A 14,430-nucleotide genomic window follows, 5' to 3' on the forward strand; every position below is an offset into this window, starting at 1 on the left:
AGATATTAATCAAATTAAAGCTTACAATAATCAAAATATATCATAACATTTTCCATACCTATGTTTGTTATTTCCTACTAAAATTATATTAAAACGATTATAAAATCGTTACCCCAAATGATTCATTCCAAGAATAGCCAAAAATTTAATGTTTATCATACAAAGTTGGAACTTATAAAGGATAAATTTATAAAAACTTTATTTTCTCATTACGGAGCAATTAATCGCGAATGTGTACCTAAAAGAATCATACGCTTCAATAAGTATTTTTGAAGTTCATTATCTATTAAAGGTAATTGTTGCATACAATACCTACTGCCGTTGATATCAAAGAGCTGGCCTGAGAGCTAGTACGGGCAGAGGATCCTTCGCCTCAATGTCTCTTTAGGGTAACCTTGTTTGTGGTAGGATTATCATTAAATATGGTTTTTCTTAATGTTTAAATGAGCCAAAAGAATGTTTAAAAGTGGAAGGACGTTGCCTCATTTATGAAGAACAAATAACGTGATTCTTTTCCTTATATTATTAGCCTGATGCTGTTAATTATTAAGTTGCAAAGAAGAATTAAGATTGAGGATTTCACGTTTCAAAAGGATGCTGGATGTATTACTGTGATTTACCTACTGCAATATTAGTCATAATTATAACAGTATTAGAGACGTTAGCAACCATTTAGATAGGCCTCGAAGGAGATCGAACCTGACTTCAACATGAGGCGTCAAAGAACCGATTGCAATAAATTAATAATACATACAAAATATTACAAATAAATAAAATAAGAGAAAATTTTAACAAAAAGTGTGAACAGAACTACTGTAGCAGACTTGCAAATTAAAACTGTCCTTTAGGGCAGTTGTAAATAAGGGTTGATTGTGAAAAAGTGCACAAAAAAGCGTAACGTTGGAAAACACCTAACTTTGACAATTTTTTTTCTCTTTTTGCTGTGAAAGAGAAAATTTAAAAGGAGAAACGTGGTCATTAAAAGAGTATTCTATTTTAAATTCATTTAGAATATAGTAAGTACTTTAAAGATGATTGGATCTTGCTGCCCCAATATTCTTTTGGAAACTTGAAATTAGTAAGAGACGTGTTAGAACGAACAGCGAGTAACCACGAGACATTGGTCAGATTGAGCTGGTCACTAAAATGTGCCTCTATTAAGGTTCATGGAGTTAATGTTGACAATTTACTTTAGAAACTGATAATATCAGTTTCTTTAAAGTCGAATTTCAATAATTCATTTCATTCTCTAACTATTAATCCTTAATTTGATTGGACGTGCATTCTACTAAGATGGTTCTTAAAAAGATAGCTAGCTAACTTGCCTTTTAAAGTAGCTTTCTTAGTAGAATATTTCCATCAAAAAATAATAGTTGTAATTCTATAAATGTGTGCAATGTCTGTACAAATTTCAGAGAACATTTTGGAGCCATCTGAGAAATTTCCCCAAAAAGTGAAAAAAAAAAAATTAGTGAAGTGGTACTTTCGAGTTTTTTGATCACCAACTTTCTACGCTCTTTCCATTTTCCAGTTGTTGTACACATTTACTAAAAAACAATTTTCTGGCTCCGGGAACCTCCAACGGTTTAAGTTCAGGAAAACGCGATCACAGAACTTGACCGATCACATTACTTCATCTTGTAAGAGTTAAGAGAAAGTAATAAATCAGTTGTGAACTGTCAAGTGTTTTTTCTCAGTTCAATTCTCGATTTTTTAATTTACAAATACCCCTTAAACATGGAATTTTTATTATATTTTAATTACCTTCAATATTGTTAAGACTCATAAAAATAGCTCTATACTTAGACGCCACGGTAGCCGAGCGGTTAGAGGAGAGTCCTGCAAAGCTAATACGTATTGTGGTACTGGGTTCGATTACCGGTCTTAGGCCTTGGATTTTATTTAATGGTTAATAAAAGAAATTTGCTGTAAAGTATGTTTGCTAGTCGCCTCGGTCCACGACACCTAATTGGTAGTTAAACGTAAAGCCCGCCTGAAAAAATAGGCAATACTTTACTGTAATAGCCCTCTCAACTTGTTTACAAGACGCAACATCCTAAGAAGAGAAACTTTACTGAAATTTCCTAGAAAAAGTTTTCATTCCGCTTACATTTGTTTAGAGCTTTTAAGAAAACTATTTTGTCGACTATGGGATAGAAACCTTCATACAAATAGATCAATCGACCTGTAAGAAAAGGGCTTTTCACGAGAGCCCTGTTATTGACTGTTTTTCTCATTTCTGCTAGAGAATGGAGTGACAAGAACCATAAAAAATCACATGTAATTAAGTTATATGATTAAATCTACTCTCTATAGTTTACAATTTTGGAAAAAAAAAAGGCACGAAACAATAGTTAACTGCGCAACGAGAATAACTTCGTAAATGATCGGTAATACTCGTGAGTTTTGAAGGGATGGTTGGTAAAGCAGGAATCGGCTAGGCGAGACCCACCCCCTCGAGTCAGTCGCGCCCGGATGGTCGCCCCGGGTTTGTTGTTGGCGGCGGTACTGTGTCTATTGTCGGTGTCGCCACCACAACGAGGCGGCGTCACCGGACAACGCAGGGGCGGGACCGCGTCCAGGCCGGCACAATCTCGTCCCGGCACCCCAGGCCATTCTGGGTCCAACATTGGCCTTTCACCACCCTTGGCTTCTTTGCGACCACCACACAGTAATATAACAATAGGTTTAATATTACCTAAAACATTGTTCGGCGCCAGAAGCTACAATCGTGCAATGATTGAAGCAGTTAATGGATTGTATAAACCTAGAGGTCGTAAACTTAGTTTCCTCAGAAGATATGCGTTCACCGTTGGACAGGTCAACACACAAATGATGGAGCTTACACCAAGTCCTACAGGTATAGTGTTCTGTGATATATCAAGGCTTTTCCACAAGTTGTAAAAAGTATTAAATAGAAGTAATTAATTTCATGGATAATTAAATGAACTATTGGCGTTCGCGCTGAGTATTCTGTGGATAATGGACTAGTAAAATCACTACACATTATCCACGTGTTTTTTTAACTTTAATTAAAACCGTAGGATCTACCAAAATTCAAGAAATAAGGATAGTTTGCATTAATTCTTTAGAAATATCTCATCTTTTCTGGCGAAAAATGGGTGTATTCAGAAAAGGAACAACTGGATCAAAGAGATGCAGCCCTCTGAACAGAATAGCAATAATTTGAACATTCTGAAACAGTTGCCAGTAACAACGGAATCAGCTGTTATTTATCTGGCGGGCCAAGAGCAATGAAATATAATAAAAACATAGGCTGTTGTGCATAATATATAATAAATTACTTTTTGATTCTGAAATATTATAGGACATCACATATCTGGAGTTGTTTATTTATTATTATTATTATCACAAGTTTTTGGTATCTGAAGCTTAAAATATCAGTAGATCAGCCCCTACATACAATGAATTTATTGAAAAGTTACATTTTTTTGAGCTTTAGATGAGTTTAAATTCACGCGAAGGAAGAACAAAGTTAACAGCAGAGATGCTGTATTCTACCCAACTTTGACGTACTTTTCCACCAATTTTTTGTCATATCTGTCAAATACAATCCGAATTTTACTGAAAGAGAAAATGTTTTAACGAAGAACATAAAATAAAATTCTAACTAATGTGGTATGAAATTTTGTAATCGTAGTGTTCCACGCTGATCAAGAAAATTATATTTGATATTTCCCTTGCATTTAGTCTTATTAAAAATGACATAATCTAATTCTTCTAAATTCGGAGAAACAATTTACCAAACATATATTCACCGCTAGCAAGACTCTAGGTGGATTGAGGTGGGGTTTAGGGTGTCAAAGGTTCTTTAGGTTTGGCGATACTTCTTTCTATTCCTAAATCTAACTGACACCAATTTTTTAACGCTACTTATCAATCCTTTTTAATTTAACAAAGCCAAGAATACATCGCTTTAAAAATTTTGTTTGTTTTTGGAACTACCTGTGACATGAATTGAATGTGAAGAGGACAGTTGATACTCTGCGAGCAATCTTTGTAAAGGAAAACAAAAAACGGATGGAATAATAATATTAAGGTAGTTTCAATTTAATTATGACAGTCCTATATTATAATTTTATATTGTATCTTAACTGCTTTAAAAATATAACAGATTTTCCTCTTCTTTATCTTTTTTAGCGATTAAAGAGGTGTGCCCAGTTGATTGATTTTGACTAAAACCTTACCGTCGCTTTCCCTGGTGGCAAGGCACCTAAACGAATTTTCAAATTTGAACTGTCAAATTGATTGAATTCAATTGATTGAAAATCGAATGATTTTTCGATATTTAGTTACGTTGAATATAACCACACACACACACATAACAGAAATTTGGGGAATAAAAACACTTTGGCGATCACAAAATGGATATTTCGCGGTCGAAACTTTAAATCAAAAATCTGTACGATTACAATACTTCCTTTTTAAATAGAAATTTATAGGTTTACCTGTAATAATTTTTTATTCGGTGATTTCTGGAGTTTTAAAACAATTTTTATGTTGAAAATAGATAGAAGGAATAATTTAAAGTAGAAAGACGAAAACAATTTAATCTATTCTAATGAATAATTTTAGCAATATTGCAAAATATGGAAATGTTCTGCCTGCGATCGAAATGTTTAAGGTGGATGGATTGTGGAAAAAAAGAAAAATGAAGAAATCTTAAAGCTCCTCACACAATATCCGCAGAGAACTCAATTTTTAACAGTTGATAAAATCTAATTTATTCCCTCTTATGAATTTTGAAAAGATGAACTACACTTTCTGAATTCTTTAAGAATCTGTTTGGAATCACTGTTGGGTTAAATCTTTAGCCTATCGATTAATGATTTGTAGTGTCAGATCTCCTGAGAGAAATATCAGGCCTGAACTTAGCGCTTTCTTGTTTTGTTTGATTTATGTTTTTCACAGCTATCCGACCGACCGAAAACTTTATCTGGACGTAAGTTTATTCGTTTAAGTGATTTAAGTTAAATTATTCATCTAAATGAACCTGGTTCTAGGATCTGCGCATTTGTAATTAGTGCCTTAACGCAACCAAAGTTAGTAAACTTAAGCTGTTATTGTTAGTACGCTGTTATACTAAATTTCTTAGCCTGTGTGTATTGCGTTTAGCCTACCACAAGATTTTCCTTGTTAAAATTTATTTCAATACCTCTTCAGCTGGATGTTGAACGCTTGAAAGTTAATGATTATTATTATTTATTTTATGTGAAGAGGTTTCATCGGAAATGTATTATTGGAAAGTCATCACTTTTGAGCGTTTTTCTCGAAGCTGATCTCTTGGTGTGCTTAAGATGCTCTTAGTTTTTCATAAAACTCCTTTGGTGAAATTTGATAATAAGAGAGTCCAACGGGAGGAATTGGGTTTCTCTCAAAGTTCTACTTTGGTGAATTACACGGTTTAGCTGCCAGTATAATGTTACTGCGAATTGAATACGCGTCCATTAGGGTTACAGGTTAGTACTTTTTTTCTTCATTTTAAGAAGGTAATTTTGGTACACCTTGTCTAATAATGACGACTGAAGTAGTATAGAGGATAAACTTATTTCTTATATTGTTTACACCCTTATGGAAATTGTTTTCTGCAAGCAGTGGTTTTGTTCAACGCTGAATAATTCTGAAAAATTTGTTGAAGTGCGCAGTTTCTCGCGTCATTTTTAATTCTGAAATTAAATTCTTTACCACTGAAATAAAAAATTCTACACTGTGGCTAAAACGGTAATGGTGAATGTAGGTGGTAAAAATGTTCTACTCTATAATGTAGAACTGCAAATTAAGTTTATGAGGTATGTGCTAACTAAATTTTCATAAATTACTTTGTAAACCAAACTGGTTATCTATTCTATGTAAATAAAGCAAGCCACACTACTCCTAACTTGCTTCATTAATGCGTCTTGCGGTTGACCGCAAGCTTCTTTCTTTCTGTTGACCCTATTTTATATTTTATTGAGTTAGATTTTTTTTTTTATTCTTTTGCCTCTTTACAATTGATTGGCGGTTTACTCCTTGGAAATGTGTTCCAAACCGATGTTTGTTTTTTTTATATTTTCCCACAAATGGATTTGTGGATCTCTGCCTGAGTATTTTAAAATTTTAAGCAGCCAAAACGAACAGATTTCGAATTGGTGTTTTGAAAGCCTGGACGGCGCAAGATCTAATATTTATCACCCGAACCTATCAATAAAGCCACTCCAAAAAAAAAAAACTTGTATAGCCCTCCACCGATTAACAATCGGTCTGGCCTACAATATCATAAATCTCCCAAGCATTCCCTTGGGAGAGCAGAGGTGGCCAAATTGTTTCTACCACATGCCTGATGAACAAACGTCAGACAGGCGAGAGAAAAATAAACACACTTATCTAATCAAATTTGTAACTTACATGCCATATTTAAAAATTAGAATCGTAATAAATATTGGTATGAATATCTGTTATTTTCTACAATTATATTTTTTTAAAATCACTTTTTATAATTTTTTTTTCTGTTCCAAGATTCACTCGCACCTAGAAAACATTCGCAGAGGCTATAAAACTGTTATTTGAGTATTCTGAAGTCTGCGAACAATTTAAATTAATTTAGCAAAAATTCTTTAAAGAAACATTTCTTTTATGATTACTATTGGCTACATACGAGAAAGTGTAGCACATAATTGAATCAAAATAAAGTTACTGTAACTATTTTATAAGCCATTCTCAAAGTGAATTTGTTACAACTAAAGGAAAGCATTTCTTCCTTTGAGAACTCTTTCTTGGACGACTTGGAGTCCTCCTCTTCAAACCTTCTTCCCATTGCTTCGCTGGCTATTAGTAAGTCTCTCACAACATATTAATTTATCTACAGATTAACAGCACTTCAGATTAAAAATTCTTATTTTCTCTTTTTTTTATACATATATATAAATTTACCAGTTAAAAAGCAACAAATAAATCGATTCTAAAAGCCAGAACAAAAAGTAATTTTCAAACCAGAAAGTTTCATAGCTCAGCGGTTACGGAATGCGGTCCACAAAGTTTAGTTGTGTGATGGTACTGGTACTCGATTTAAATCTTGGCTTAGATTACTATTTAATGTATTAACAGGAGAAGATTACAATGAAATAGATAATCAGCGTCCCTTTACAATAGGATTGGCTTTACATTTTAGCGGTTTTACAAACTAGGAGTTTGAAAAATAGTGAAAATTTCAGAATCATGTGATTCCCATTTCAGGTTATTGTAATTGTGTTCTCTCTGAATCACAAACCATATCAACGTTTACATCACTTCATCCATTTTCGCATCACAATTAATTTAATCTTACCTTGTTGATTTAGTTACACTAGCTATTAGTTAGCTTTGCTGTAATTATAAATTAATAATCTAACGATATAGTAATTAACACAGTTGAGGTCAATGTCAATTTTCTTTCGCTAACATTTAATATGTTTCCGTTTAATTGGTTTTTCTTTTACTTTGTTTCTGGCGGTACGTTAGATTTTTAGCTAGATTTACTTAGTTTTCTAGCTTTAGGGAAAACAGGTGACCAACATTGAAGGTATTTGCTCTTCCTGTTAAAAAAGAGACGAAACAAGCTTTCTATTTCTTCTGTTCTGTTTTTGAATGAAGATAGAAACAGTAGGGTACCAAATATCATATACGCCCCTCATTTTTTGCCTTTTTGATGGTTTACGAGACCTAAATTTGGGAACTAATAAGGTTTCTTCAGCAAAGGCAATTTCTTTTCCTGCTTCTCTTCCTTCTTCTTTTTCCCACTATGATCCTGGCACAGGATGAGAGCTCTGATGTGATATTCTGTCATCTTCCCTATTCGCCTGCACAGATTAATTCGGATTATCCGGATATCCATTTTTATCAAACAATTATAATGGTTACGATTCAAAAACAAGACCTAGAGACCTAAAACTGTGTATATATTATACATGCCATTATTTTAATGAAATATGAAAAGTTTTTGAACAAAGAATTATGAAAAATATCGCTGTTCAGCGTTGATTACAAAATCTCTAAATTTGTATTGAAAAAATGGATTTTTAGATAGCGTCTATTTTTCGAAATAAATGGAAAATTCCAGTAGAGATGACACACTGTTCGTTGAGTTGATTTTCAAGATTGATAGTGTTCCCTAAATAACCTCCATACTAGGGAGTGATAACGAGATGTACTATGTTGTCCTCCCTCGAGATACTAATGCCATTATTTCCAGAAAACTTGTTATATTTTAATTTTCTTCATAATGATGTTTGCTAAAAGAAATTCATTATTTAGATTATTTGTATCAAATATTTATTCATTTTATTAACAATGTTAATTTTTCGTGTTTAATCTCTCATGCGTACTTACACCAGCTGGTTATTTGTTCTGTTTTCATTTGTAATGTTGAATAATGGAATATAAACTCAAAGAATATTAGTTTTGAGGGCATTATCTGTTTATTTCGTCGAAAATGTTCACATTAAAATTGTATATGTGAACTTTCAGAGCTTAACAATACGATGCTACTATGTTGGTACCTGCTATATATATTGCTAACAGAAGCTTGTAAACTTGGTGTTTTGAGCAAACATGTGTACTGTTAGCAAACGATACAACGTGTTTATGAATCTGTGGTCTTAGCAGATATTCTGAGTATTTTGATATTAAATAAAATTGGTTTTTAGCATTAAAATCATCAGAATATATTTACCAAATCTATTGCTTTCTAACTGATGATGTAATTTGAGCACTTTTCTTTCTATTGTTTTTGGATACTTAGAGATATAGTAACCGGGCTCTTTTATTTGTCGATTTTTGGTAATTAAGAACACTAATTCTATGATAATTAGCCAAAAAAACTGAAAACCATAAGCAATTTTTCTCTTTTTACAAACTCAATACAACTTTTTTGGTCCCCCCAAAAGAGTGAGAATACATTTTCGAAAAATTAGTGAAAGGAAAAATTAGTAACAAGAGTAAATAGGATGCAATTTAAAAAAAAAAGAAGGAAAAAATTAACTTAAAGAAAGTGCACTATACATAAATAAGCACCAACACAAAAATTGGCAGACGTCTACTTACATCCGGAAATATTTCTCACTCTCTCGATTTGGGATAGTTCTTTCCCCACATTAGCACAATGTCGAAGAAAGCTGTCCAGAATCCAGACCGCACCACTCCAAACTTCTATCTGTATCTTTTTGACGCGGAATCTTCTTTCTGAGTCTTTATATCCAATTTATTCCTTGTGGACGTATTTGCCAAAAGCGTCGTCCTGACTATCCGTGGTATCATTTTAATCTTCTTCCATCACAAGTCTATCTGTTTACGATTAGATATTTTCTTGTTATGTCCTTCAAGTCTCATTGAACCCTGTACGTTGTAATGTCAACTTTGGCTACGAATTAGAAAGTATACTTACCTTACTAATTTTTCACCACCTAGATCGAGTCTTTTTTTCTCACTGACAACGAGATAAACTTAACAAAATTTTCTTCACGAGCTCTTTAAGTAATAAAAATGATCAGAATGATGTAATAACATTGCGATCTCATGTGGAAATCTGGAATGACCAGGGTAAGGAGCAGGAAAGTGCCGACGGATCACCATCTGATTGGTGGTTATCTGGGACAGACCATCTGTCTTGCATGTTGAGGTAGTGGATACAGGAAAGAATGTATTTTAGCTTCCGCTTGGTAAAACACACGGGCAAATTGTTACCACTCATGCATCCTGTTGCCAATCCTACGAACTCCTATCCACAATAAACAATGTACCCATATTGTTTTTCGTTACATTATTACATTTATTTGTTTTGGAAACGGTAAAACATGAAATTTCAAATAACAAAACAGAAGAAGTAATAAAATGAAAAGCTTTAGTTTTCCAAGGATACAAAGAGGCTGTAGTAAGTGGCTCTCCTTTTCCTTTACGTGCTTTTCTCGGTCAAAAATTTTTTTTTTTAATATCCCGAACGTTAGGAGAAAATGAATGTATAAAGACCGCCAGAATTGTAATTTATCTATTTAATACATTTTTTCCTGTTCGTAACACTTCTGACATTGTTCTGTTTCTGTTTTAATTTTTGAATTTAAGTCATGTTAATTGTCATTTTAGTATGCTAAAAACTAAAAGGTAAAACATAAGACAAATCCTTATAATAATTATATCGAACCGCAATAATTATAAGGATGGAGTTAAGGATATTATCAAGAGTGAACCCGAATTTAGGAGAAAAAAAAGGATGGTGCCACAACTCCCCTCCGTCGACTGGATTCAATGGATGAAGGGTTTCAAGCGGGCGATTTGCTCCATTATCCCTCGACTCCATAATACTTCCCCAGTGGAAGCCGCAAAGGACATAGCGAGAGAAGCAGAGGTGCCGTCCCAGCACAAGAGGTTTTAGATGAGAAGATGGCGCTAATGACCAAGTTGCCGATGCGCAAAAAAACAAATAAAATAAAGTTAAAAACAAGAACTTTTGACATTCTCCAGTTATATTTCCTTCTTTATCAAATCTTGCTTTCTGAAATCCCTTTCTGACACATTCTCTGTGTCATAGAGTCTATGGCAATATTCTTTCTACTTATATGACTAAGCAACACCATTCGCCACCTGTCTACCTATAACCTTTAATATGCAAACGAAAAGATACGACGAAGCTTTGCTTTAACTGGGTACAAAGATACAAACTCTTTGTCCCCTTTAAATGGAAATCATTTTACGCATTTAGCAGATAATATCGGTGCTTAACAGTATCTAGGTTACACAGGAATGTTTTGTGTTTTCAGATTCTGCTTTAAAGATAGCTAGTTAAAGTGTATTTACTTTACAGTTTACTTAGAGTTTATTTTAGCATATTAGTATCCAATATAATTTAAAACAATATATTGAAACTTTTCTCAAATTAAAAAGGGGAGTTGAATATTGTTATATTAGTTAAAAATTTGACGAAAAATAAATTTCAAAAGAATAAACATTTATTACTCTAATTCACTAGTTTTGCAACCATCTGATTGTGTTGCAGTTCAACTGCAGTGGTGTTGCATCAGTTCACATTTATATTATCTGACACTGAGTACTTGACTTATCGATCTCTTATAAACTAGCTCATTCAATCTAACTTCAGGGCAAAGTATTTAATCTGGTATACAAATTGTACAAACAAATAATAATAATAGTAATAATAATAATAATAATAATAATAGTTTAATTAGAAAATAATGTGAATAAAAGAGAAAATACGTAGTAAATTACAAACAAATAGTTTCAATAATTAATATTAAATTATCTTGCATCTAACGGCAATCTATCATGGATGGAACCATTCAAGACCTAAATGTTAAATTAAATGTTAAATGTTCATCTAAATAAAGATCTTGTACAGTTATATTAAATACTGTTGTAAATTTGAAATAAATTAATAAAATTATCTTGGTTAAAATTTGGAATTTGAGGAAGTTATAGAGTACAAAAGTAATAGTACAATTACGTAGCACGATTCCTTGGCCATTCGCTGTACAGAAACAAAAGACTCATTGACATTTAGGATAAATAACGGCTAGCCTTTCTGGAGTGGGAATAAATAAAATAAATTAACAGGCTTTCTTCCTCGGCGATCCATCTTTAGACCTAAAAGCTACTATTAGCCTCATCATCTCAAACAGGACAGCCGTTAAAAAGTTAATTGGTTCTTGGGATTATGAGCTGCATTATGGTTTTTAAATAAATGAGACTCGTCATTGCCTAATTTTTAACTGTGACGAAATAAATACAGATAAAGCGGTAGCCGTTGGCTCTTTAAAAGAAGTTAAAAACTATCCATTAAAGACGGGAAAAAAAGACAAAACTAATTTACTATTCATTACGTTAATAACTTTAAAATCTTGGTGTACATAGTAAAAGTGGTAACATAACGGACATGAAGTTTAAGATCCGTACAAGGAGTCATAGACACGACTGTTGCACACCATATTAATCATTCAATTTGTCCCGCAGGGGTTCGCTGTTGCATGCAGCTTCGTGGGTGTTGCAATCCCACGGGTTCCTAGCACAGTACTCCATGCACTTTCACCATACAATAAGGATACAATAATACACTTACACTAGATTCACGTAAAAAAGGACACCAAAGGCGCATATAACTACTCGCCCCAAGTGTGTGTACCTTCCTTTGGAGATAGCTTCGGCAAAAGAGAATTAACCCTTTAAATTCAAGGTCCTCCATTGTTTCGTGGTTGTTAGGCGTAGGGCCCTGCAAAACCTTAATGCATCACGAAACCTCAATTGGAAAACTGAGGAGGCTAAGGCCCTTCAAGAAGAAGAAGAATCATTCAAGTTGATATCTAAGGAAAATTACCTGCATCTCTAGACAAACTGAAAGAAAATTAATGGATATATCTTATTGGAAACACTTTGCATTTCTTACATTGAATATTTCACTTATTCGCTGCTTAGAAAGAATTTTTACTAAATATTCCTCACAGCATCGTACCCTAGATGGATTGCCAAAGATATAACTACAAAGTTATACTTTAGCACAAACAGTGAAGTAATGACAATTTCATTTTTAGTCGTGCGTTCAATCAATCCAATCAGGTGAGTGGACTGAAGAAGATAGATCAGATTCTTAACAATAAATTCTCACATGAAAAGCTAAGACCGGAAATCAAACTCAGTATCGCAATACATTTTAGCTTTGCGGTCCTCTTCTCTTTTAGTAAGAGCCAAATAATAACTTGTGAATATAATTTAATTAAACATTATACATATATTTTTCTTATCACTTGGGTAATATTTTTTATATTAATTTAAGGGGAACTTTGGAGAATATAATTTATGAAAATCAAAATGAAATTAATTTTGTTCAGTAGACTATTTCAAGTTATGACCTTCAAAATATTTTTGTTGCTTCAAAAACTTCATGGAAGTCTTTTGACTTCCTAGCTTTCTGGACAATTTTCTATTTATATTAGATAGATATGAACTCTGCTGGGTGCCCAAAAACAGTTTCCTTGTAATCGCCTCTGTAGGCAAAATAGGTCTACCATAAACATGATAATGCTGTACAATAAATTTCGAAACTATGGCACGATCGCAGTAATCCTCTGATTAAATGTTTCATAATGGAGGCTAAGCAAAAATTAGCTTTAACTGATGTTTAAGTACTCCTGGCTATATTTCCACCCCAATGTGGTAATTACAACGCTTTATAGTTGTTACCTGTTTCATTCAACAAACCTATTAAAATAGTATTAAAAGAAATTCTATAAATTAATAAATAAACAAATTTGAAGCTGTGAATCTAGTAAAAATTCAATTCCGTCCGCATTGCTGTAGAATCTTTCACCACATACAAAAGGGAAACAGATTGAGTAGGACTGCAGCCTATTTCACTGTTTAACTCTTTATCAAGTCGTGTTTCGTTGCTTACCCGTTTTATGGAGACTTAACAATTTTATTGGCTTTTTTTACACCTGTAAAACAAATCAAATTAAGCAAGGTACTGTGGGTAATTCCGTTCTTACAGCTTACGAACAGCATAAATGTTACCAAAATAAACAATTTTCTCTATAATTTTGACACGCCTTCCTGTTATTTTAGCAAATACCTTGAATTAACGTGATTTTGAACTTCTTTTGTTATTCTGTGAACATTTGTTGAAGCTGGAGACGAATTGAAAAAAAATCCTAGAAACAGAAAATAACAATGAATGTAGAACGAGGGTGAACTAATTCCGTTATCGCACAAAAAAAATGTTAAAGTTATACCGTGCTTTTTGAACTGAATCGTCTTAAATTTATTTCATCTATCCAGAAAACGTGTCCATATTCGGTTTGTGTCTGGCATTGAGAATATAATGAATATCTAACATCTAAATGTTGTGAAGAAATCTACCTACAAAGAAGTAACGTTATCAAGTTTTATCGTTTTCGTTTGGTAATCACCTCTGATAAATTGGTTTATTTCTATCATGCAAAACTCCAGAAAATTAAGAGTGCTAGTAAAATTGAGTTCTATAGAAAGGGGTTGTAGGTCGTTGTTTGAAGGAAAGGTGAGGATATGCTACTGACAGATTTGTATGATGAATTAGAAGCACCATATCGAAAAAATAAATACGCAGCCATCCTTATCCATTCATGATTAGGTAGGCTTGATTTTGTGAGAAAGCCAAATTATTGGAAATTTATCAATCAAACTTGAGATACGCAGTAACAACTCTGAGACAGTATTTATTAACTAAAAGCAGTTTAATTTATATCCCAAAGAATTTCTCTAAAGATGCTGGTCATGAGGGAGTTACCATTGAATCTTGTTCCTCTTACTGGGCAATCAATAAATAATCTTGCCTACATTCATCTTGCAACCATGTCACTTCCATATAGCTCAACTCACAGTAAGTTACAAATTTGACCCAAGATGTATGTCTGTCCT

The 14,430-nt window shown here is 33.1% G+C and overlaps 1 protein-coding gene across 5 annotated transcripts in view; it reads left to right on the plus strand.

The window, feature by feature from the left end:
- Nmdar2 (glutamate ionotropic receptor NMDA type subunit 2) overlaps nt 1-14,430 on the plus strand; it is a 691,809-nt gene that overhangs the window by 482,510 nt on the left and 194,869 nt on the right. Inside the window, exon 1 of one of the 5 annotated variants that reach the window (XM_074142023.1) lies at nt 2,454-2,860. The exons of the other annotated variants lie outside the window; for them this stretch is intronic. Coding sequence (XP_073998124.1) covers nt 2,476-2,860 — 385 coding nt within the window. The 5' untranslated portion in view covers nt 2,454-2,475. Of the gene's footprint in view, nt 1-2,453; nt 2,861-14,430 lie in introns of those variants that run through there. 5 annotated transcript variants of the gene reach the window in all.

Source organism: Rhodnius prolixus, unplaced genomic scaffold, assembly GCF_049639745.1.
Source record: "Rhodnius prolixus isolate KJV_2025 unplaced genomic scaffold, Rpr scaffold_1, whole genome shotgun sequence".
Taxonomy (NCBI): Eukaryota; Metazoa; Arthropoda; class Insecta; order Hemiptera; family Reduviidae; genus Rhodnius; species Rhodnius prolixus.